Source organism: Monodelphis domestica, chromosome 1 (assembly GCF_027887165.1).
Source record: "Monodelphis domestica isolate mMonDom1 chromosome 1, mMonDom1.pri, whole genome shotgun sequence".
NCBI lineage: Eukaryota > Metazoa > Chordata > Mammalia > Didelphimorphia > Didelphidae > Monodelphis > Monodelphis domestica.
In genome coordinates, this window is record NC_077227.1 from 11,499,962 (window position 1) to 11,524,972 (window position 25,011).

The 25,011-nt window shown below is 41.5% G+C and overlaps 1 protein-coding gene across 1 annotated transcript in view; it reads right to left on the reverse strand.

Annotated features, from left to right (window-relative positions):
- The window catches only part of PTEN (phosphatase and tensin homolog), an 81,276-nt gene that overhangs the window by 46,104 nt on the left and 10,161 nt on the right, over positions 1-25,011 (reverse strand). Inside the window, exon 2 of the mRNA XM_001363246.5 lies at positions 6,718-6,802. Coding sequence (XP_001363283.1) covers positions 6,718-6,802 — 85 coding nt within the window. The remainder of the gene's footprint in view (positions 1-6,717; positions 6,803-25,011) is intronic.

Genomic DNA, 25,011 nt, shown 5'->3' on the forward strand with positions numbered 1-25,011 from the left:
CCAGTATCTACATCTTATAATAGAGTTGAGGTCTTAATGAGCTCCAGTATACTTTGACTACATCATGTGGCCTGCCTTATGAAAGTGTATTCTACAATCCTGCTTATTAGAAAGGTTAGGGTGAGGGGCCCCCCCTTGCTGGAGCCTCAAACTCCAGATCTTCACACCATCACAAGGTCAAGGTAGTCTTGCTTAATGGTGATGTGTTCCAAAGCTGGGAGCCCAGAAAGAATTAAAATTATATCTACAGCATGTAAGCCCAAACTTAAAATTGCTTTTGGTCCTCTGGGCCTTGAATAAAGAGAAGATTTCTTTCTAATAAACAATCATTGAAAATTGTTCTTCAGACAAAACTATTTCCATTACTTGGTGGACAGCCCATGTGTTTTCTTCTTCAAGCATGATGAATTCTTTACATGTTATCCTGAGTCTTTTTTAAAAAATCATAGAATCCTCAAACACTACATTCAGCTTAATCTCCTTTGAAACTTTTCAATAACTCCACTTAAAGTTGAAGCTTGGGACATTCCAAGCAGCCAGTTTCCCAATCTGGCTGCAAATCTGCCCTTGACCTTCTTACTTCTTCAAATTCAAATCTTGCTCCTGTCAGGTCAATATGACTCAAATGAGACTCGTTTTATTTAAATTCAGAGCCTTGGACTTGTCTAAGCTGTCTTTCTCCATCCTATGTTTAGCCATACTCATCCCCCACCAAGGCAGCTCAAGTTCCATCTTGTTCATCAAGCCCTTTCCAAATCATGTTTGCCCCGTTGTAGAATAGCCTAGAGATTAAGCTGTTTGCCTGTATACTTAATTGGGCACTGACAACCGGCACAATTCCTTTAAATGTGACTGCATTTATGTCTTGCTCTTCCTCTTTCCCAACCAACATAGTGCAGATCAGATGAAGCATTAATAGGGAACATGCTGTAGAATGGAAAGTAGATGACCCTGGGAATCAGGAGACCTGGGGTGCTTGTTCTGTTCCACCCGGAAACGTGCACATGGCCTTCAGAAAGTCCCTCCCACTCCTGGGCCTCAATTCCCCAATCTGTTTATTAGCTCAGCGCTGAGCACACAGGAGGTACTTCATGAATGCTTCTTGTCTTCACTGGACTTGGAAAAGCAGGACTACATGATGCCTAAGACACCTACCAGCATTAGACTTAAAGGCAATGGCCATTTGCTTACTTCTCTGATTCTCTGACCAGGAACAATACCTCTTTTGTGTGTTCCACAGCACCCTGGCACTTATCAGCTGCCCAAGAAATGCATGTTGGAAGTAAATTTAGACATTTTCTTTTGCTGCCTTTTGATATTTGTCCTATCTGATACCTTATCTAGCACCAATGGGCAACAATGAGATTACTGAGGAAGCAAACAATTAGTTCAACAAAAAATAATTCTGCACAAAAAAAAAAGGTTATAATCAGTTCCAGAGAGAACAGAAGAGACTATCTAGAGAAACATTCACCACCAGGGCTGCCGCCTCAACCTCTTCCTCTTCTCCTCTCACCAGGATTTCATGCCCACAGTTGGCCAACTGCCTTAGCAGACTTAGACAATGGAGAGGCGGAAAAGGCAAGCAAACAGAGCTTTCCAAAGGGAAATGGGAAAGCTGGCCTCCAGATTGTTGAGGGAAGATTACAAGAACTGAGGAAACATGGACAACTTGCAAGGTGGATCCATGTATGAATCCTGAGCTTTAAAACAAGTCCAGAATGGAAAACATGAATTTATAACACAAAACTATGTAGGGTTGATGGACTCTATAAAAAGCCTCTTCACTGTCCTAAGGGATGATCTATCATATTAATCAAAGTCCATCAATGTATAAGGAAATTATAAGAGCCCTAATTCCATCTCCCAAATTTAGGAGGTTGGTTACCACTCTGAGCCTCAGTATCTTCCTCATAAAATGGGGATCACACCAGCTATAAAACACATCCCACAATACTGAAGGATCAAGAAACTACACTTGGCCATACTCCCATAATGGGCGGACTTTCTACAGCCATTCGTCAGCTACTATTCTTAAATTTTGTTTTAAATAAGGCTCGTTCTTAATGAATTTCCAATGATTCTATTTACAGACCACTCTCCAAGTGTACAAAATCAGAGGATCCCAGACTCCAGGCTCGAAGTGCACAAACTCATTTTCACATACAAGAAAATGGATCCTGAGAGCAACTGGCTCCACATCTCCTGGGCCAACTTAGTGAGAGAGCATCGCCAAGAATCAGCTTAAGGTTCTATAGCCTGTGCTTTACTTTGTCCAGACTTGGTTTTTCTTCAGGTGCATCAGTCACCAACAATGCAATCCAAGATCCCTGAAGGCCACCTGAGGGCCAGGCAGGGAAGCCACTGGTGCCCTGGCTCTTAGGTATGTCTTCCAAATGGGACTTGAACTCAGATCTTTCTGAGTTGGTAGACTCTTTCCTTTTCCATTGACCCACAGCTGTGGTTCATAAATATGTGATTCAATCAATGCCAAACTTTTCTGCATTTCAAAAACAGCAAATAAGAAGATAGAAGCGGTTAAGTGGCACATCAGAGGGAAAATAAAGGAGATGGGGAGGAGGGAGGGGGTTGCACACCTCTCCCCTCCTCTTGCTCTAAAAATCTCATCATTATCTAGCTGGTAGTCAGCATAAATCATCTACTTGAGAGGTAAGTATAACCTTCTTAATGAAGAACCCCCAAAAGGAAGGTATTATATTATTTCTAAAATATTCATTTAAAATATATTCATTATCTTAAATATTATTTTAAAATTTTTCTTCTCTTACAATTCTTTCTTCTTTTTTTATTAACCCCTTACCTTCTGCCTTAGAATCCATATGTATGAACCCAGGACCTCCCATCTCTAAACCTGGCTCTCACTCCACTGAGCCTCCCAGCTGCCCCCTCTTACAATGCTTGATCACATGTTTAGGAGCTAACTCGGCAAGCTGGAAACTGCGGGACACAGTAAGTCACAGGTAAGGACCCGGCAGAGAAAAACATCACTAAACTATATATGTACATTCAAAAATGACCGTCTACAGAGTGAGCATTAAAAGCAAGGCTTTGGGGCCAGCCAGTTTCCAAAGGAACCTAACTAAAAAGCAGCAGAGAGTATTTCCTATAGCCCTGAAGCAGCAAAACCCCCACTGGTGCGGACGCTGCTTTTACCTGTCTTGAGCACCACAGGGCCCAGGGCACTGCGTGGGGCACCCACTGCCAATATAAAAAAGACAAGCCACACTTCTGGTCACTGAAAAGGAGTAAAGGAATAGCGTGGCGTGTCCAGCCTGTACTTCAGGGAAGATGATCTGGCCAGGTAGCTGGCAAAGGATGGATGGAAGCAGGGAAACAAGTCAGGCTCTGAGCAGAGTTCAAAGGAGGGAACGAGGGGCCTTGAACATGCCAACAGCACGTGTGTGGACGAGAGCACACATGAGGCTGGCTAGGAAGCTCGTGCATCCTGGGGACAAGAGGCAGCCTTCAGGGTAAAGGGAGAAGGAAGAGCCAAAAATGCCAGCTACGCTTTGAGTGGCGTTACCCAAAAGGAGCTCCACTTGTGGTACTTCCAGTCCGAGCTGCTAACAGGCCATTTAGGAAGAGGAAGGCGGCGAAAAGGTGGGCCTGGACCTCGGGAGAGGAGAGTCTAGACTGGAGAGTTCTACAAAAGCAGCCGCAGGTTTGGGAAGTGATGTGCCAAGTCTTGACAGTGCTTGAGACTTCAGATGGAGAGAATACAAAGAAGAGCTGAGAACCACAGGCCAGACCTCCCACACTGGGGACAAAAGAAAAGTCAGAGGGGAAGGGGAGGAGGAAGCATTTATCTAGCCCCTACTCTGCACCAGGCACTGGACTAAACGCTTGAGCCTCACAACTACCCTATCAGATGGATGTTGTTATTCCCATTTTAAAGTTGCAGAAACTCATGGCCACCTAGTATCAGGGCCTGAAGCTGAACTCAGGTCAGCCCGACTCCAGGCCCAGCCACCAGCTGCCTCCTAGCCCGGTGTCTGGCACATAACAGCATTATATAAATGCTTAAGAAAGAATCAGAAAAAACCAGGGTCCGAGAAGACAGTCTCCCATGGGAGAATTGCAAACTCAATCAGAGATGGGCGACCAGTATCAAAGAGCACTCCAAGACACTAATTATAATAATAGTGCAAACCAAAATTGCCTGGAGCGTTCCCCTCACTCCCTCACACACGTAATAGGACACAAATAGGATGGAATATTACTGTTCTATTAAGAAATGACCAACATTGAAGGCAGCTGGGTAGTTCAGTGAATGGAGAGCCAGGCCTAGAGATGGGAGGTCCTGGGTTCCAACCTGGCCTCAGACACGTCCCAGCTGGGTGACCCTGGGCAAGTCACTTGACCCCCACTGCCTAGCCCTGACCTCTCTTATGCCTTGGAACCAATACACAGTATTGACTCCAAGATGGAAGGTGGGGGTTTAAAACAAAAAAACAACAGGAAACAGACATGATGAAAACAGGGAATCAGAAAAAGACACAAATTAACTTTGAGTGAAGTAAACAGGGGAGCAGGGAGGGAGGGGGTAGGAATGTCATCTTATGAGCCCCACAACAATCCTTCAAAGCAGTTATTCTCATTTTATAGATGGGCAGCCGGAGGGGGGAGGGAGGGAGTTAGAGGGACTTGCCCAAGGTCACCTAGGCAGTGAGTGCCCGAGGCTAGATTGTAATTCACGTCTTTCTGGCTCCAGATCCAGCGTTCTTCTACCCACTGTGCCAATAAGCTACCTCAGCAGCAGAGCCAAGAAAACTGTACGTGGGCAAGAAGGAAAACAGAAGAACCACAAAATAATCGAAGCAAAAAGTGCTAAATGATAATGAGCGCGTTTGGGCCCAAGTGGGCGCGGGCAGCAGCCGCCTGCCTCACCTCTGACACTGGAGCAGCACTTCAGGACATCAGATTTCCACGTACCAATCAGTTCTGCTCATTTTTCTTTTCTTCCCTTTGAAAGGTTCTTTGTTTTAAGGGAAGAGATGGGGGGGAGGGGGTGTAGGGGATCAGAGAATGAAAGCTGTTCATAAAAATGCTCTTTTAAAGAGATAGCGGGGCAATGGCCTGGAAAGGGAGCAGAGAATGCCAGTTACCTTCGGACCTTCCAATTCCTCCTTCCCGGGTGGTCTTTGCCAAGAAGATAAAGAGAGCATCTGAATGCAACCTGACTTTCTGGTTTTTAGGCATAGAAGGACCACAAGTGGTCACCCAGCTCAACAGCCTCATGCTACAAATAGGGAAACGGAGGCCCTCCGAATTAAAGCAGTTCACCTAAGGTGGCAGCACTGAAATTCAAACTTCTGACTACAGAATAGGAAGTAATTGTGAGGAGTGGTGTTGAGGCGTTTTTCTTGTAGAGGGAGATGGAGAACAGAAATGGGACACAGCAGGGGAAAGAGCTAGGAAGGAAAACAGGGAATAGAAGAAAAGATGGAAGGGAATTGGGAACCCCAACACTGGCTGAAGAAAATGCCAGTTTCTGCAAGCTATGCTGTCCAGGAAGGAAGTGGAGTGTGTGGAAAAGGGCCTGTGGCCTCGTAGCTGGTAGGGCTGGAGCAGCGGGGACTCTGTGGACCGCTCTCCTCTTCCTCTCTGGCCCAGCCTCCACCTGATTTCTCCCTCTACCTGCCTCATCCCCATCCCCCGAACTTGCACCCACAGACTTCATACTTGAAAGGCCTAAGAAGCGGCAGCTCAGGCCCAGAGACCTTAAAAATTCTCACGTCTACACACCATGATGATGTAGCAAATGTCATTGTATAACCACATGATGCCCTCCATGTTTTATTGTATATTTTTGTAACAGTATCAAGGCACCAAGGCACCAAGTTACAATGGCTATTTATTAACAACTAAGTATTCAAAATCTAAAATGCAGCAACATATCCGTTGACTAGACAAGCATTTACTCCTGAATGTGTTCACCTGCTTATTCTGAGCTCCTGAAACTAAAAGCAGATCCGATTATCTCCAGAGCCATTGCTCTGAGCCAAAAATAATCCTTGCTCTTGGGCCATTCCCTCAACCTTCAAGGTCCCAGCCCACCCCTCCTGACACTTGGTATTGCCCCTCACAGTCTCCATCTAGCTAACACGTTGCCAGGTCTTGTTTCTCCTCCCTGGAGTTCAGGTTCTCAGCTCCTCCACCTAGACTCCTGCCTAGTCTTCTCTTTGGTGTCTCCACCCTGCAGTCTGCTGCCAAAGTGACTTCCCTGAAGTTGGGGTCCCAGCCTGTCGTCCGTCGCCCTAGTCAATCCATCAACTATAAGCTCCGTTTGGGTTTCAAGTTCTTCCAGCCTGGCCCATGTTTATTGAAAACGGAACATACCCCAGCGGGGCTGCCTTGTGTTAGGATAGTGTCTCTCCTAGGAATATCTGCATTTGAAGCCACACAGTGGCCTGAATTCACTTTTCCCTTTTATAAAGGAAGGTTAAGCATCTGGGGATACTGGTTGGCTCTGGAAACAAAATGTCCACAGAAAGGGAGCTGTTTTCAAATTTAATTGGGAAAGGTGGAATGGCATTAATTCACAAAACAAAAGTCCTCAATGACCACACATGGAAAACAAAACACATATAGAAACTAGTTTGCTTTAAGTTGTAAAACTACTTTCAAAATTCAGAACATCAATGCAAGACACACCCCACAATTGGCATAAAACACAAGGATTCAAGAGGTTCTTACCTGACGACATCATCAATGTTGTTCCTGTACACGCCTTCAAGTCTTTCTGCAGGAAACCCCATAGCAATGATGTTTGGATAAATATCTGAGCAGCCAAAGTTAAGGAAAAGCAAAGAGGCACGTGTGTTTAACCCGTCACTAGACAGGCTACTAAACAATGTATAGCAAGTTTGGCAATGTCAGTTATGAGAACAGGAAATTTTCCAAAATAGGAAAAAGCAAAATCAGCACCCTAAGAGTATCTGTTCGGAGCTTTACAACAAATTCTCGAAATGTATATTCAATTAATAGCTGCATATGCAAGCTCCACACACAGTTTAAATCTATTGGAGCCAAAAGTATAAACAAATTGAATCATGGCCAAATGATTAATTAAGAAACTTTTTTACGGTGCAAAAACCCCCAGCGACAACCCATCCTATCTTTAATTACAGAGAGCCACTGATGGCCTAATAAGTAGTTGTGATTGTTTTTACACACCTTCTCATTCCAACGGACCTCCCAGCCCTTCGGCTCCATCAGGAGAGGGGGAGGGGCGCACCACATCAAGTACTTTGCGAATCACAAGGCAGCACACTAATATCTGCAAGGAGTACCATTACTCACCTCCCATCACAGTACTATAAACTACGAGAGCACAGGATGACAGAGGGCCGGCAGCAGCCACAGGCCCCTGGAAAAACGCATCAGTGAGCCAAAGGTGGCTACAACAGGGCACTCGGACTGCCCTGGAGAAATGTGTCCAGAACGCGGCACTGGCAGGCGGCCCTCTGCTCCCACACCCCGGGCTGCTTGCACCACAAGTGAGAGCTCGAGCTCTGGGCATGACACTTCGGGAAGGATGCATTAGCCGGGATCCATGCAGGAGTGATAAGGAGAGGACCGGAGCCCTGGCTGCTCAGGGGTGTTTAAGGGATCTCGAGATATTCAGCCTGGAAAAGAAGACTCTAAGAGGCCACTGACACTGCTTGAAGCACAGGAGGAAGACTCAAGACTTGTTCTGAGTCAGCCCATACTAGAAGAGGGCAGAACCATCCACAGGGAAATGCTGCGGAAAAGCAGGTTGGAGTCCAACGATGAAGGGACCTCCCAAGGTGCCGGCCACTCTGCTAAGCACTTGAGGCAGAAATACAAAATCGAGGTGGTCCAGGAGCTCAGAGTTTACACTTTGTGAATAATACTAAGCATTTCCTGGAAAGTGCAATCCACTAATAACTAAGAGGCAGCAAGCAGGCCCAGTGGAGAGACAGTGAGCACAGCCTCTGGAGTCCACAGGCATCAGTCAGGGAACAAGCATTTGCCATTTGCCAGGAAATGGGCCAAGTGCCAAATTTTCAAAGAAAGGCCAAGAACCCAAAATCTGATGCGGGAGGACAACAGGCACACAGAGGATATACATGGGTCTATATGAACACAAGTATAAAGTAAATGAAAGCTGACAGAGAGGAAGGATTTGTCCAGAGGCTTAAAGGAAGCAGGGGTGGAATCAAAGAGGAACATTCCAGGCCTGGGTCAACCAGAGAAAAGAGAGGGCGTAGAGAGGTGGAATGTCTTGTTCACAGAACAGGAAAAAGACCCTTCTAGCTGGATCAAAGGGTTTGTGGACAGGAGGAAAGCTCAAGGTCTCAAAAGGCTCAGTACAATTTCAAGTTATTAAAGACAGAGGAAGAGTTAAGACCCTGATTAACTGGCTGGGAAAGACTTTAAATTCCCAACAGAGGAGTTTAAATCTGATTCTGGAGGTAACAGGGAGACCCTGGAGTTTACTCAGGAGAAGGGTGACCTGTGCTATGTCTGCAGAGCAGATGATGGGCAGGAATGGGGAGAGGGGAGGCATGGAAGGGCTGGACCAGTGTTGGCCACGTCTTCACAGGAGTTCATTTCAGAATTCTCTTGAAGGAGTCTGCCTAGTTGGTCCCTTGAGTTCCTGCCTTCTTTAATCTTATCCTATGTCAGTTAAACTTGCTCCTTTAAGCCATTCCCAACAGGCCCTTTATTTCTCACTTTGAGGATTCATTACTGTTCATGAAGTTCAATACTCAATTTGAACTTTCCTTACCAGGAGACAGGTATTTGTATTCCCCCAAAGAAAAACCTACCAAAATGCAAATACACTTCAGAAGTTCTCCCCAAAAGGATTTAAGGAACAACCCCCAAAAGAGAAATTGTTCTTTAAAAATCTAGTGGCATTCAAAAACCATGACTAACTAATCAGCACCCATTCTACTCTGGTCTTTGGTGCATGAAGAGCAACCCCTTCCACTGTTCCCATCCATTTTCACTATCTCAAGAAGCTCCAACGATCATTATTATAATTCTTTAGAACCTAAACTGATAGAAGAATCAATACAATCAACTACCTGAAAAATGTAAAAATGGCTGAAGAACCAAGAACTGGGTCTCTAATATAATTTATTTGCATTCACTGAATAAGTGCTAAGTTTGCATTATAGAATATCCTGAACAATCCAACTTTTCATCAAATTGAAGAGACAAATTTAAAGTAGGTTAACAAAAGGCAATCATGATTGGTGACTTTTTGTCAAACCTACTTGACAAGATAAAGAAAGTTTTGTCAAATTAGTATAGCAATTACTTGTGAATTTAGATCTGGACACTAGAGAAACTGAAGGCAATAATTTACACGTTTGCTTTCATGTCTATGAAGGTGCTTCTCATAAATGTCCTAAACCCAAATGTATGGCCTGAATTAAACCCAGAGAACAAACCCTATTATGTCCCACCTTCTTGGGTTGTCAGGGAGGGAGGGGAAAGGGAAGATTATGAATGAAGCATACATAGCCATGTCTGCTGATTGCTTTCATCCACCACTAGACTCATTTCCCCAAAGAAACCATCCTCAAGGGGTTTAAGTTCCCAGGCTGGCTGGTCCCTGATAGCCGGATAAACTCAGAAGGAGTTGAATTTTACAGTACTACAATATTGCTGATAACAGACCCAAAGTATCATAGTTCATCTAGCATCATGACCTCCCATGGGCTGGCCCCTAGCTAAACTCCTAATTAAGTTTGAAAATATTATTCCTTTATGAAAATATATTCTAAATTCTAAAATTTTGGAACATAGTTTAAAAACTGAGAATAAATTCTATAGTCTGGCAAACTCCTCATCTACCAAAAGCTAGCCCCAATTTCTCTGTCGAGCCTTTTTTGGAGGATCTTGTCCCTCACTGTGCCTCTAAGGACAGAGAGTGTTCATATACTCCTCCCCTCTGCCCTTTAAAATTCTTCTCTTCCTTCCAGGGCCACCTCAAATGCCACTTCCCCTATGAAGCTTTCTTGGATATCCTCCACTGTTAAGTAACCCCCTCCCCCTTTAGATCTTTCCATAGCCCCAATTCTACTTCACATCACAATTTTGTATATAGCCCCAGGACCCCCTTACATTTTAACCCCTTGAGGACAAGGGTCGTCATTCCTAACAAAAGGCCTTGTGACATTTAGATCCTTAATAAACATCTGAATTGCACATATTGCTTATAATCATCATTTTTTAAATTAAAAACTAAATATTCACATTCTTAAGGTGGCTTTGTGTCTTTAAGTAAAAGAACAGTCTCCAATGAATTCAAATTGTGAACCACTTAAAGGGCAATGGTGCAACCAGTGGGCATGAGTAGGCTAAACTACTCAGAAAACATTTAAGGATCTTCCTAAAAAGATAAAGGCTGGGGAAAACAGGCCTCCAGGGAGCAGGAGCAAGAGTAAAGAATAACCAGGTAGCAGCCCACAATTTCCTGGGTAGATCCATGCAATGCCAAGAGATATAAGGAAGGACCCACATGGAGAATCTGCTGAGAGACAGAGTCCCACCAGATGAAAGGGCAAAGAACAATCAGGTTCTGCTCCTATCAATGAGATCAGAGCTTCAAAGAACCACTGTATCACATACAAAAAGATAAACTGCAATCAAAATGAATCCGATTGCTCAAAAACACTGATTTAAGCCCAAATTAAGATTTTGCTATAAACAAATGCTTGATTTTTAGATAATGTGCATACGAATAATTCCTGACTGCACAGACTCAAAAAGAAAAGTGCTCTGATCAATATGGTACAGTGAAAACAATGTCATGGATTTAGGCTCAAAGAACCTATGTTGAACTAGTCAATAGATTCCTGTACAAACGTGGACAAGTCCTGGGTTCACCCTGGTTCTCAGATTCTTCATCTGTAAGTTAGATAATTTAGACCAGGTAATCTCTAAATTATTTCCCAGCTCTAAATCCTATGATAGAAATTTTTTGAAAACCTGTTTTTTGAAATTCTACAAATGGAATGCACTAGAGAAAATGTTATAATAAAAACTTATCATGGATATTTTTGTAAGCCAAACAGTCATCTTCCAATTTGCTAGTTATGTTCCCACTTCTATAGAATTCATTTTTATAACAAGATAAATGTCTATTATCGTAAGTAAACTTAAGAAGATAACTTCTACTATAATAGGGTATTCCTATTTCCAAATTATTCTTATATTAAAATTAAAATTAAGAAATCATGTCTACTCCAGTTTCAAAGGATCTATGATGAAAAATGGTATCCAAGAGAATCTAAATGTACTTCTTTTACTTTATTTTTCTTTGAGGTTTGTAGGTCCTTTGGGGGGTGGGGGGGAGGGGGTAACATGGCTTATATAAAAATGTCTTGCATTATTTCACATGTAAAACTGATAACAAATTGCCTGCCTTCTCCAGGAAGGGGAAGAAATTGCTGAGGGAGAATCTAGAATTCAAAATATTTTTAAATGAATGTTAAAAATTTTGCAACTAATTAGGAAATAACAAAATAAGAAAAAACTAAATTATGCCAACTCACCAATAATAACTTTCCATATTATACTATCACTTTGTCAAAGAAAAAATAACAAAATTTATCAGTCATAGTAAAATGTTAATTATCCAAAATCAAGGGTATCCATCAAAATTTGCAATTAACAACCTTTAAAAGCAACCCTTAAAAACGGAAACATTTTTCATAAATTGTGGGAAAATCTATCATAAATGGATTTTCATAAGGAAGCTATAAATCTCCTTTTAAAGTAATTAAGACTGGGGGCAGCTGAGTAGTTCAGTGGGTAGAGAGCCAGACCTAGAGATGGGAGGTTCTAGGTTCAAATGTGGCCTCAGACACGTCCCAGCTGTGTGACCCTGGGCAAGTCACTTGACCCCCATTGCCTAGTCCTTACCACTCTTCTGCCTTGGAGCCAATACACATTTTTAAAAAACACAATTAAAAAAAAAAGTAATTAAGACTTAGGAGAGGCAGCAGCTCCTGGACGCAAGGCAAAGATGAAGTGAACAGGGAAGGCAACAGATGGCAAGTTACCCAATGGCAGGACTTAAGTTCTAGAAGTTCTCTGATATTTTCGTTTCCATCTCTATATCTGAAAACTAATATAATGTGTACTTTCCAATTTCCTCATTTTTAAAAAGTAATCTCTTATATGCTTCTAATTCAATTCAAACATCTGTGAAGTATATTCTGAGTGCTGAGCTATAAAGGATAAAACAAAAAAACTGAACCTGTTACAGCTAGGTGGGCTATAAAAAAAACCCCTCGGTCTGGGTCAGGAAGTTCTGAGTTCAAGTTTGACCTCAGATACATGCCTATTAGCTCTGTAACCTGAACAAAGTCCTTTAACATCTACCTCAATCTTTCCCACTATACAATGACAGTACTTCCCCTCAGAGAGTTGCTGTGAGAATCATACAAAATTCTGTAAAGGGCCAGGCACAGAGCCTGGCACACAGTAGGTGCTCTATAAAAATGTTTCTTGCTTCCCAACTTTTTCCTACCCTCAGAAAGCTGAAGAAGATACGGATACCACCGCCCATCATTTCCACAGGGAAGAGTGGAGTGTGACCTAGCCTGGAGTGGATCTCAGGGGCCATCCATCAGGTCCAACAGCTCATTTCAAAGAGGAAAAAACTGAGGCCCAGTAATGTTAAGTGACTTGTCCCAGGTCAGGTAGGTAAAAAGAGTCAGCAGATGTATGAAGCCAGTGATCAAAGCCAGTGATCTCGTCACTATATACTATGCTGTTCTCATGTGGAGGTGGGAGGGAGGGGGACAGCACAGCCAAAAGACCATCCAGTTAGATCTGGGGGAATGTTGTTAGCAATGTGTTGGAGCCCCAAAGGGAAATCAGGGATGGAAACTGAGATCTGACAATACTCATGGAGCTATGAGGGCACAAAGGCAAACAAGCACTTAAGAGATTCTATAGAAAGAGAAGAGACCCTAGGGCAAAGCTCTGGAAAATCCTCAACATTAGGGAGGCAGGAGACAGATTCAGATATAAACAGTGGGGTGAAGTGGGCAAGCCTCTTTCAAAGCGCACGATACTGAGTCACTGATCAGGAACGGTGATCCTACTGAAGATCTGCATTGAGGGAGAATAAATGTTGGCTCCTAACTATTGCCAGTTGGTAAAGCACCCCATACTATGGCTTTTACTATTTAATGAATGGCGTAGCCCATTACTTAACATAAGATTTACACAGGAAACAACTCTGCCAACAATCAGGATCTAAAATCAATTGGGGGAGGAGCTCCGAGTACCAGACGAGTCTAGGTCTTCCTTCTTCTCTCCGACAACAAGGCGGGCACTCCACAGCCAGTCAGAAAGGCAGTTTCTTCAAGCTCAAGACAGACCGAGGGGTTGAAGAAAGCCCAACGCCAGACAGCACTCCGACACGTATCGCTGCCTCCTTACCACATAAGAGGCAGCAGGAGAGATGGCGAGCGGCCGACCTAGACGGCCATGACACTGGCTGTGTCAACAACGGACAGATCGATCACCCAACTGTCTGTGCCTTGGTTTCCTCATCTAGAAAAGGAGAATATGTTCACGACCTCCTTAGTGGGATGAAAACACTCTGGCAACCCAAATACGCCACTGAACTGAGCATTATTAATACTTCATCAGGGGACAATGTTAAATAGGCCTGGCCATGATCCCTGCCCTCTGGAAGCTCTTCATCCAAGATGGCAAATCAGCCAAAAGCACAGATAAATGTAATGGAAATGTTAGCAAGTACAAAAGAGAAGGAGTCAACCCTGTAAAGAGGCCTAACACGTTTACTTCCAGCTGGGGGCATCTCAGAAGGAAGGCTCTCTGGACAGACAATAGGTGCTGGCAGGGTAGCAACAGAAATTCTCATTTATGTTGCTTCTTTGTCCCAGTTTAAAATGCAGGCGTGGATCTCCAAGAAAAGATGGACGATCATATCATGCTTCTCATGCAACTGTTTGGTCTTCACAGACTGGCTACTTCTTACGGTGCCATCTCATCTATCCCACGTTTGTCTGGATTGGGACAATTAAGAAGTCTGGCAATCATTGGTTCTGAATTCAGTATCTACCATCAGCTCTAAAATGAGAGGCAGGAGATTTTCTTGCCCTGATAACAGCCCTTTGCATAAAGAATTGAAGTGCTTCTAAAGCCCAAGAGAACAATGGAATTCAAGACCCAATGCCTGACCTCGACTGCCCAGCTGTGGAACCTTGGAAAAGCCATGACTTGGCTGCTTTCACCTCAGTCTCCGTTCCTCCATCACTGAAATGGGCCTACTATATACGCTTCTCGGGCTACCGAATGGGAGAGCACTTCGATGTTTTTTTAATGATGTGTCCGTCTCAAAACTTAATTGATTACATAAACTCTTGTAATACCTACCTTGCATGCTTTCTGCGATATAAAATTACTCTATGAGATATAATTTTAAGGTAACAACATTAAGGCAATACTAGTTGCAATAATAGAAATGACATTAGTTAGGTGCATAAATTACTTATTTTCCTTTATGGTCTTTATACTGAATGCAAACTGTCATCCAGCATTAGCTGAACCTAACACTGATTTTTTTCCCCCAATAAACCCTTAGCCTTCCTTCTTAGAATCAATACCGTGTATTGGTGCCAGGGCAAGGCACTGGGGGGTTAAACGACTTCCTCAAAGTCACACGGCTAGGAAATATCTGAGGCCGCATTTGAACTCGGGCCCTCTAGGCCTGGTTCTCAGTCTACTGTCTCATCTAGTTGTCTCCCTTACAATGATTCTTAAAACTTAAGAACTACATTTTTAATAGATACTGTCTCCATATCAAATATTCAAATCTTTACGCAACAGAGTTGCCAAAGTGTGAGAAAAATGATTCAAGATTAGGCAAAAAGATAAAAATCACTTGGACACCAATGAGGCACACATCCATTCGTGCTATTCGGTCTGCTCCTGGAGTTCAGCTGTGGCCACCTTCCCTCTGCTGACCAGCTCCCAGGAATCCTGTCTAACTTACTTGCACAGAGTCTGGCATCACAGGAGATGCTTACTCCACGCTTCTTGGCTACAGCACACAGAAGATGAGCATATGTTCTCACAGGATCACAAATCTAAAAAGCTGATGGGGACCTCCATGGCCAACCCCACACTTTATACTTTTATTCAACTCCAAAAATTTGTTCTTCTATCCACCTGTGTGCTGGCTCAATGAACACTGATCAAATATAAAGGAATCACGGCAGGCAAGCAACTTGCCTCAAAACCATTTCTATCTGAACCTGATCCAAAAAAAAAGATGAGGCAATGATGACAATAATAAAACATGCCAACCAATCCCATACAATATTAATGAAACCCAGGATCCATCACTATCGGGCTGCCACAAAAAGATAAATACCTCTTAGTGAAAAAGGAGAACGAGGATTGATGGGCATTCTTTGTATAAGCACATGCCCAACAGGTCAAAAACCTACAAACTTTTGTAAAAAGCAGACATCATCTCACCAAGCAAGAGTAAAGGGCGACAACAGGTACAACTCACTGGATTTGAAAAATGGGAACAGAAGCGGTTTACCTCAAAATGAGGCCTATGAAGTAGCTGAAAGCCAAGAATGGAATCAAAAGACTTTCATGAATGACACTCATGTAAATTCAGCCATGTTTGTTTAAAAAAGAAAATCAAACCAAAGTAATGTGGATTTGTGCACAGAAATGGAAGGCTTTATAAAATAGATGACCCCAAATGCCTGAAAACGAAAAACTTCTGCATAGACAACATTAATGCAACCAAGATATGAAGGGAAGTGGTCAAATGGGAAAAAAAGCTTTGGGTCAAATTTCTCTGCCAACCCATTAAATAAATGGTCAAAAGATATGAACAAACAGTTCTCAAAAGAATAGTCAAGTATCACAGTCACATCAAAAAATGCTTTTAATCACTAATAAAAGAAATGCACATTAAAAGAACCCTGAGGTTTTACCTCATACCCTGCCAAGTGGCAAAAATGAAAAAATGGCAACAGTCAGTGAAAGGAGTACGGTATGAATAAGCACACTAATACACAGTGAGTAGAGCTATGATGCAAGCATTTTGGAAAGCAATTTGGGATTGTACAAATCAATTGATTAAAATGTCCATCCCCTTTGAGTCAGAAACTCTCTTACTAGCTTACACCTCCGAGAAAACCAAGAAAAAAGTCCCTATATAATTGCAAAACCTTCTCAGCAGCCCTTTTTATGATAGCTAAGAATTAGAAACAAAGCAAATATCCATCAATTAGAGATTGTCCAAACTATTTGTGGTCCATGAATGGAATGGAATTCCACTGTCCCAGACCATTCTCATGGAGTCAACTGCTGCCATAAAAAATTAAGAACAATATTTTTAATGAGCCTTACTATCCCAAATTCTCTTTTAAGCTTAGGTGAAATGAAGAAATTAGAGGAGGATTGGGGGGGGGGGGGGGGAGAACTATTAGAAGAAATCAAAATGACCTGAAACCAGCAAGAAGCTTCTACATATCAGCCCTTTCCGTCATCAGACTGTATCTTAACACTCTTATTCAGCTACAATAAAGCCATTATTATATCTACCTGGGGAGAACATTAGAAAATACCAATACGATAGCAATCTCTCTGAGGACCATTTCTACTGGAACCACTCTGAAAAAGAAGATGATGCTGGCAAAGAAGCACGGCACTTTAGCACAAAGGTAAGCTTTCCTCACTCTTAATCTCCACACTTCGCACCAAACCAAAAAGAGGCTCATTTGTCTCCTTCCAATATCATAGCTCCTTCGTTTTTGCTCCCCCATAGGAAAGAGGCCTTAGACCCATGCCACCTGTCTGCTTTCTTGGCATTAAAAAGGTTCAAATTGGGCTCCAAGGTGGTTTTCTTCTTTTTTACACTCAAGACCGCTCAATATACTAATACTTAAAATTCTTCAAAGGTAGCCCCAAAACCACCTCTTCATATTAACAAACTAAGTAAAAATTTTAATATTCAGTGGTACCTTGATATATGAGTGCCTTAAATCACAAGATATGAGCTGTCGCGATCAGGATTTTTTGCTTTAAGTCATTAGCAGATAGTTGAATCATGAGCTTCGGCCACCCTCCACTAGGCTAGCAGCATAGAGGTTTTGCAAGAAATTAGTGGGGAGGAGCCCAAGGTGGATGAGGTAATCAGTACAAGCAAGATTAAGGAAATGTTGAGGATTTATGTTGAGGAGTTTATTGAAAAGTTTATTTAAAAAAAAACAGAAAAAAAGAAACAGAAAAAGTTGCAACAGGTCATGCACTGGAGCTGTATGACAACAGTTGTTTCACACATTATCGAAACGTTCTGAAAGGAAGGAAGAAACAAACTTCCATGGAAAGGTTGTTGTTGAAATGGCCTCTAAGTGAAATCAAGGGAAGTGTGGCAAAACAGCCAAAATTCAATGAAGAAAATGATGCTAATTAAGTAAAAAAAATAGCAATTAAGTTTAGCAATAAAGCTACATATCAAAAGTAGCATGTAAGGTCAATTTTGCATTTAAATGCAGTGTGATGTGTAGAGAGTAAGTTCCGTTAAGCAATAGCGAAGGAAATGAAAATCTCTGCCAGCATCTTCACCTGACCTTGAAGGTAAATAACATTTCATAAGCAAGTTTGTTTCTTTACATTCTTTCTTATTATCTAGAAATATATTTATTTGTTGGATAAAATTCTGTAAATAAAATTGTTTGTTAAAATAAAATCCATGTGTTTTGGGGGGCCAGAACAGATTCATTGCATTTCCATTCATTTAAATGGGGAAATTCAATTTGACACACAAGCAAATTGAGTTAGGAGCTTGGCCACGGAACGAATTAAACTCGTGTGTCAAGGTACCACTGGATTTTAAATATATTGCAAAGTATAAAAATTCACACCCTGAAAAGTATATGTCATTGCTATTGCTGCTACTAAAGTCTTCCTTCAATGACTCATTATGGAGATGATGCTGGGTTTTCTAAAGCTCTGACCTGATGGCCACAGCTGACAGATACTATCAAGCTGGAAAGGCTTCAAGTACACACCAGCTGACAGCAGGCAGATCTAAGAACCAGCCTCGCTAGGACTACAGCCTGACTGGACTGCCCTTGGGAATGAGGCGTTCTGGCCAAAGGAATCGATAAAACTATTACTACCTGGAGAGGTTTGGATCTGCACATGGCATGGGCCCCCCACTCTTCATCAAAATATCAACTACCTAATCATTAGGCAATCAAGTGGCCTTTGACATCTCCAGCACATTTTTAAGGACAACAAAGGCAGACTGTATTCAATGTATTTAAGAAAATAAAAGCTAAAACAAGTTAGGCCTATAAAAAAGTAGTTAGGCAGGTGACTGAAAATGCCAAAAGCCTTAACCTACTGGTCTTAATACTTAACACCCTTCTCCTAGTTTCCTTCAACTGCCTTTTTTATTTCTTTTTTTTACAGCAGGCATTGGTTAATTATGGAATAATGTAACTCCAACTGCTCACACTGCATCTGAGTTGCCCAACTAACTGGTTTTTAACGAGTATACCCAATAATTACCCTCTTCCTAGGTCTCTGGACGAATATGATAAGAATGGTTTCCTGTTTCAGAACGGTGCTACTGTTAAAAAAAAGAAAGGAAGAAAGAAAGAAAGAAACAGAAACCAAACCCTTATGGTTTCTAGCTTACACTACAAAACAGCCAGGATTTATCACCATGGCCAAATGAATCCAAAGACAGCTCTAGCTTACTTACATCACTGTTTTCATGACCATCAGCATCACCACCTGCATCAGCAATGAGCTGAACTGCACTGACTTCAATACACTGAACCTCCCTCCATGTTAGGTCCAGGGTTTTCTAAGGAAATGACTTTCCAACCAAGGACAACAAAAAGCATCTTGTTTCTTAGACTCAGCCAGCCCAGGCCTGCTGAAAAGTATCTAGAATTAGAAGAGGGCTCAGCTGGTGCTTTTAAAATATTTTTTCTCTGAAATAAACGCCATGTCTTATTCACTGGTATCCAAACTAGCTAACCAAAATATTAGATTCTAGGCCTGCTATCTGATTAGGCGACCAACCTAATGCCTCTAAATTCTATACTCTACAAACTCTACAGTGGTGAAAGGAGAAGGCAGCTTTGGTCCAAAGAGCAGGAGCAAAAGAACAAAGCTATGAAAAAAATTAGCACTGAATCTTCCTGGGCAGAGAATTTTTTCTTTGTTTTTGTAATACAGACTGATTATGTCCTGAATTTCTAATATAAAGTTTATAAGAGCTGAAAGCTTGATTTTTCTACAAATGCATATTGTAAGAACTTTTTTCTAAACATCTTACCTAGAAAACAAAATATTTGGCATGAAAAACCTCAAGAACATATTAGCTTATTTCATTCTGCATTGAGCTTTAATACAATAAAATCAAGATCATGTTGTATATTTACATTTAATGAAGACATTATATCGTGGCTACAAAATATTTTTGTTCTCGTTGTTTCCAGTATTCCGGGGTGTATGTGATCCAAGCTGCAGTCTAAGTATGAGGGCGATTTTTTTTTAAAGGATTCAAGGTAGAGAAATAGATACATCAGTTCCTGGGTTGCTTAACAAATGCCAAGGACAAGTTTAAGAAGTCTGGGAAGGAAGGCAGAAAGGGGTCTGTGAAGGCTATAAAAGGCAGCAGTTCAGACAGAGGATTTCATCTTTGATCCTGGACATAATAAAAGGAGTTTATTAAAGAAGAGAATGATATGACCAGCCCGGGATTTTAGGAAAATCAAACTGACAGCTGAGTAGATTATGGATCAGGAAAGGAAGAGACCTGAGGCAAAGTGTGAAGTCTTGAAGACATGGCCCAGGGTGGTGCCAGGGTCAGAGGAAAGAATGAGAGATGTTACAAAGGTAGAACCAACAAGCAACTGATTGGTCGGGGGCGAGAGGGTAAGTAAAGGATGACCGGAAGGGGGCTAAACAGGCAAGACCTATTACAACCTGAGAGGCCCTGTGTCTGGTCCAGTAGGTAGGGCAGCTATAAACACAAATAGGAAGACTAGAAGAAAATGCATTAAGCTGCATATAAAATAAAATGAGAAAAAAGGGAATAAAAGACAATGAATGAAATGTGTTTTGTACATCTTTAATGTAAAGAAGACATACAAAGCAAATTTCTAATGGGAGGGAAAAGGGGGGCAGCTGGAAAAAGCTTCGTGAGGAGGTAACATTGATGTTTGGGTTTAACGGTCTGCTAGAAATGAAAGAAACAAAGGATAGCAAGGAGCAGCAGGAATGGTCAGGGGAGTTCAGGGGGAAGGAGTGAGGAGTTGTCCAATCTGACCAGAGTAGAGCAATGGGAGATGAAGCTGCAAAGCTAAGGGCCAGACAGCGAAGAGCCTTGAATGTCAGGCAAAGGAATCTGAACTTGATTCAAAGGCAAATAGGGGTCTCTGAAGAATATTTGGGGTGGAGTGAAGCTCTAGAGAAGACACCAGCTTCTAGAAATTGAAGTCTTGGTGGGGAGAAGAGAAGCTACAGGGAGAGAAGACAAGAATTCCAACTCCACCAGGGATCCTTCAGCCTTTTCAAACACAGCCTGCCAATGCCATTCCCAATCCTGCTTCCAGAGTCCTTTCAGCACCCCCATCACCACTCACTGAAAGTATCTGCCATTTCTGAAGGTCACCCACTAGAGGCCCATCACCCTCCTCCCTCCGTTGTCCATGATTATTCCCACAGGCTCAGAACCTAGCAAGGATTCAAACCCCACTTACTCACCTTGACCTACTCTGAACAAAGACACAGAGAGGGCCCCAGTCAATCACTCAAATCACTTGGTGCTTACAAACCTTTCCCTCCCAACAACCCCTTCAGGTAAAATACTGAGCTATTATGCTGTTCATTTTACAGGGAAAAAAAAAAACACCAGACTCAGGAAAGTCGTGACTAGAGTATAACATATTCTGTTCAGGCTCCTACATTTAAGAACCATGATAAACTGGAGTGTTCCCAGAAGGCCAAACAGGATGCTAACAGGCCATGAGTCCATGTCAAGAGTTAGCCACAAAAGTTAACATTTTAGAACACCTTAAGTACTGCCAGGCACTTTGGGTATGCATTTATCAAATCTGAACCTCACAATAACCCTTTCAGGCAAGCTGCTATCATTATCCCCCTTTTACAGATCAAGAAATTGAGGCTGAGAGAATGTAAACCATTTGAACTCAAGTTTTTCCAACTCCTTTGGCCAGCATGGGGGGACGTAGCCTGGAGGCAACAAGGTTTGGGAAAGGGATAGAAGGTGAGAAAGGAAAAGAGGTATGATTTGGCCCCAGAAGGCAGGCCCTCTGGACAATGAGGGAAATTTGCAGAGATGTATCACAATTAGAGCTTTCCCACGGGGGCATGGTCTCCCTTACATGGGAGAGGCTTCCCTTTACTCAAGGTAGGATGATTTCTTGGAGTTGCTGCAGAAGGGACTCTTGTTCAGTTACATGTTGGGTGAAAAGATGGCAGCCTTGGAGGCCTTTCCACCTCTTCTGTGGTCTGACCACTATCACATGGCTTGGTGGAACCTAGACTAAAACCCAAGATTCCGGACTCCAAGTCTAGCTATTTTCCCTTCCATCATGGTGACTGTCCCTGACGTGGGGCACGAATAATCTCAGTAGTCAAGGCTTTAGCCCAAATACAAATGCTGCCTCGGTTTCTTCATTTTCCGTTTTCTAAACAGTCTTTCATTCCCTCACCCCCAACCATGTTTCCTATTATACAAAGTTCAGAAGCACTCAACAATAGGACTACGACTTATTCAAATATTAAGCGACAGAGGCCTAGCCCTGGAACCAGGAAGGACTGAGTTCAAGTCCTGTATCAAGTCCTGTATGAAGATAGACATACAAAGGGACCAAGAGCTCCCTTTTATCAATAAAATCACAAGGCCAAGACCTAGCTCTATCTAGTTCTTCTGTATACTCATATTTGAACGAAAGCTAGTAACAGCAATTCTGTTAAAGAAAAGCCAATAGTCAGTGTCCGAATCACGGCTAATGGCCCACACTTCAAGAAAAAACAAAAAGAAACGGCATTTTTCACTTAGCAAATGCCAAGGTACTGCAAGAACAGCTGAGATACAGCTCAAGTGTTATCTGCCTTATGACAAATCTTGGAAATCGGTTTAAGTAAAACCAGCCAACATATCCTCAAGCAAAAGAAAGATCTCACTCCCAGTGCAAATGCACACCACGGGTTCCCGAATAGCCGACATCACCTCAGCAGAAGTGAACATCTAGAGGATCACATCACTTTCCAAGTATGACAGTCAAAGCAATAACCTCTCGCACAAAGCACCCACCTAGCACTCTTCAAGAAGAAACAAAAGAAATGAGATAATAAGGACACAAAATGAAAATTCCTTGTCACTTCAGGTCTGAATTGTAATCAGTTGTTTGAATTGCTTGAGTATAGAAATTGTAAGTTAGTAATAAACAGATTTTTTTCTAAAGAAAAGGTTCTTTTTATTCTTCCTTAGATACATCGTCCTTTTAAATCAAATTTGGGTTCAAGCTAAGTAACATGGTGCTACTTTTCTACAAGTGAGTCAGGAAAAAAGGCAAAAGTCTCCAATAATTTATCCAGTACTTTCAGTATTCTAATGCTTCCCATCTTCAGTGTGAGTCATCCCTCCTCCAAGGCTTATCAAAACTCCCTGGAAGACTGAGTCAATGGTTTCAAATTTCCCAAGGCTGCCCCTAGACAGCAGAACTATGGGCTGCACAGCCTGGTCTGCTTGTAGACTGGCCCTTCTGAAGCTTGTGCTCCTTTCTCATTCCCGATTTCTGAGGACCCAGTGTCAATGAACAGGAAAAGATGTGGAATCACAGGAGGAAGAATTTAGTAAGAAACTCACTTATTATGCTTAACAAAAATAGTTGCAGTAAAAGTCAAACATCTTCCAATAATTAAATGATCTTAACCCTATTTTCTTTTTAACCCTTACCTTCTGTCTTAGAATCAATCTATGTGATTCCAAGGCAGAAGAGCAGTCAGGGCTAGGCCATGGGGGTCCAGTGACTTTGCTCAGGATCACACAGCTAGGAAGGGTCTAAGCCACATTTGAACCCAAGACCTCTCATCTCTAGTCCTGGCTCTCCATCCACTGAGCCACCCAGCTGCCCCAACCCTATTTCTTAAAGCAAAAGCTTCAAATGTAACAACTTTTTCATGCTAAAATAAGACATTGATACCTTAATACTAATAGTGCTAAATGATAACATTCACTTTTCAAACAAAAAATGGAAATCATCATATACTTTAACCAAATGATTTCTAATCCTAGTTTTGTAACATCTGCAATAAACCCAGATGTCTACATCATGAAGCACTAAATTCAGTAGTACAAATGTTATATTCCCTTTAACTTAAAGGTACCCTCAGCTATTTTTAAAAAATAGGGACATGAATTAAGAAAAAGAAGGAACCTGCAAAATCAAGTGAATTATTATCATAGCAGGCCACCTGAACCCAGGATATCTTCTAGTCCAAATCTCCAGTCCTTAAGAAACAAAAGAAACTAACAAAATATGGTAGCTACCATTTGGCACCTCCAACATTGACCAAATTTTAATAAAGCTCCATTATTCTTCTAAAAATTTCAAGTTAACTTTTTAATTTAAACAGCACATTCTAAATCAATGAATTCACAACTGAATAAATATTTATGGCCCTAAGAGACCAACAAGAAAAACATGTGAATCACTTAAGTTTCCTGATTCTATAAACTCCATTATAGCCAGTTTCATTCTCAAACTCACATGGCTTAGAACAATCTTTTCAAGGGAGTGAACTTTTAAAGTAAAAAAATATATATTTTTACCCACCTCCAAATTCACAATATTTATACCTTTGCTATCTATTGATTGAAAAAATATACATACAACAAAATAATAATGTTTGGTGCCCAGATGTACTCCCAATCTTCAAAAAGAAAACAAATCTATTAATAAATAATTAATTAATAAATCTATTAGGTTTTTAGAAACATAATTTGATATTTTATACTTTTATACTATTTACATTTTAAACTTGTTAACTACATCCTCTTATTCAATGTTTTCATTTTCACCATCAAGAAAAATTCTCCACAATAAGAAACAACAACATTAGTAAAGAAAATTAATTTTCATTCACCAACTCAATGATCACATAGAGGGAAATCAAGGATAGTCCTAACCATCACTGACAAAGATATATAAAATTGAGCTTTTTTCTTTCAAAACATATGAGACAAGATTCCTGGAAGATGGCAGGTGATAAGCCTATCGACCCAACCCAATACCTCCCCCAAAGAGCAACAAAACTACCTTGAGAATTCTTCAGAAGAACATTTTTAAATCACCTTAAGAAATGAGTAAACCAAGGAGAGCTCCAACATAACCATAATGATTGGTTAAAAGAAGGTAAAAAAAAATATGACCAAAAGGCCTGTAAGGGAACACCAGCAGTAGCATATTCAACAAAACTGGAATTCTCAAGACATAATCTATTGTACAATAATCCAATTCCTATCATGGGATGAAATAAAAAAGAAACTGAACGCGACAATGAAATCTCAGGCCAAAATGATGATGAAACTTAACAATATACAAATATCCAAAGAAAACTAGTTTCAAAGGAAATAATTCCTTGCCAAAAGTTAAGAATGGTGGAAAAAAAGGTCCAAACAGAAGGGCAAATTCTTAGAAAAATGCCTGCTCAACTTGAAAAAGGCTCAGAAGTAACTGTGATAAAAGTGACATTTGGAAAGTTTTCTCTCCTTGATTTGGGCTTTAGAAAATCTGATCACTATATTTCATAAAATCATACCCAAAAGCATTTCCCCAATATATTTAAACTTGGGGACAGACAGGCTGAACTCACAGGACACTGAAAGACACATCCAGGAAACTCAACTCCCCAAGTCACACGAAGACCATCAAGCAATAATCAAAT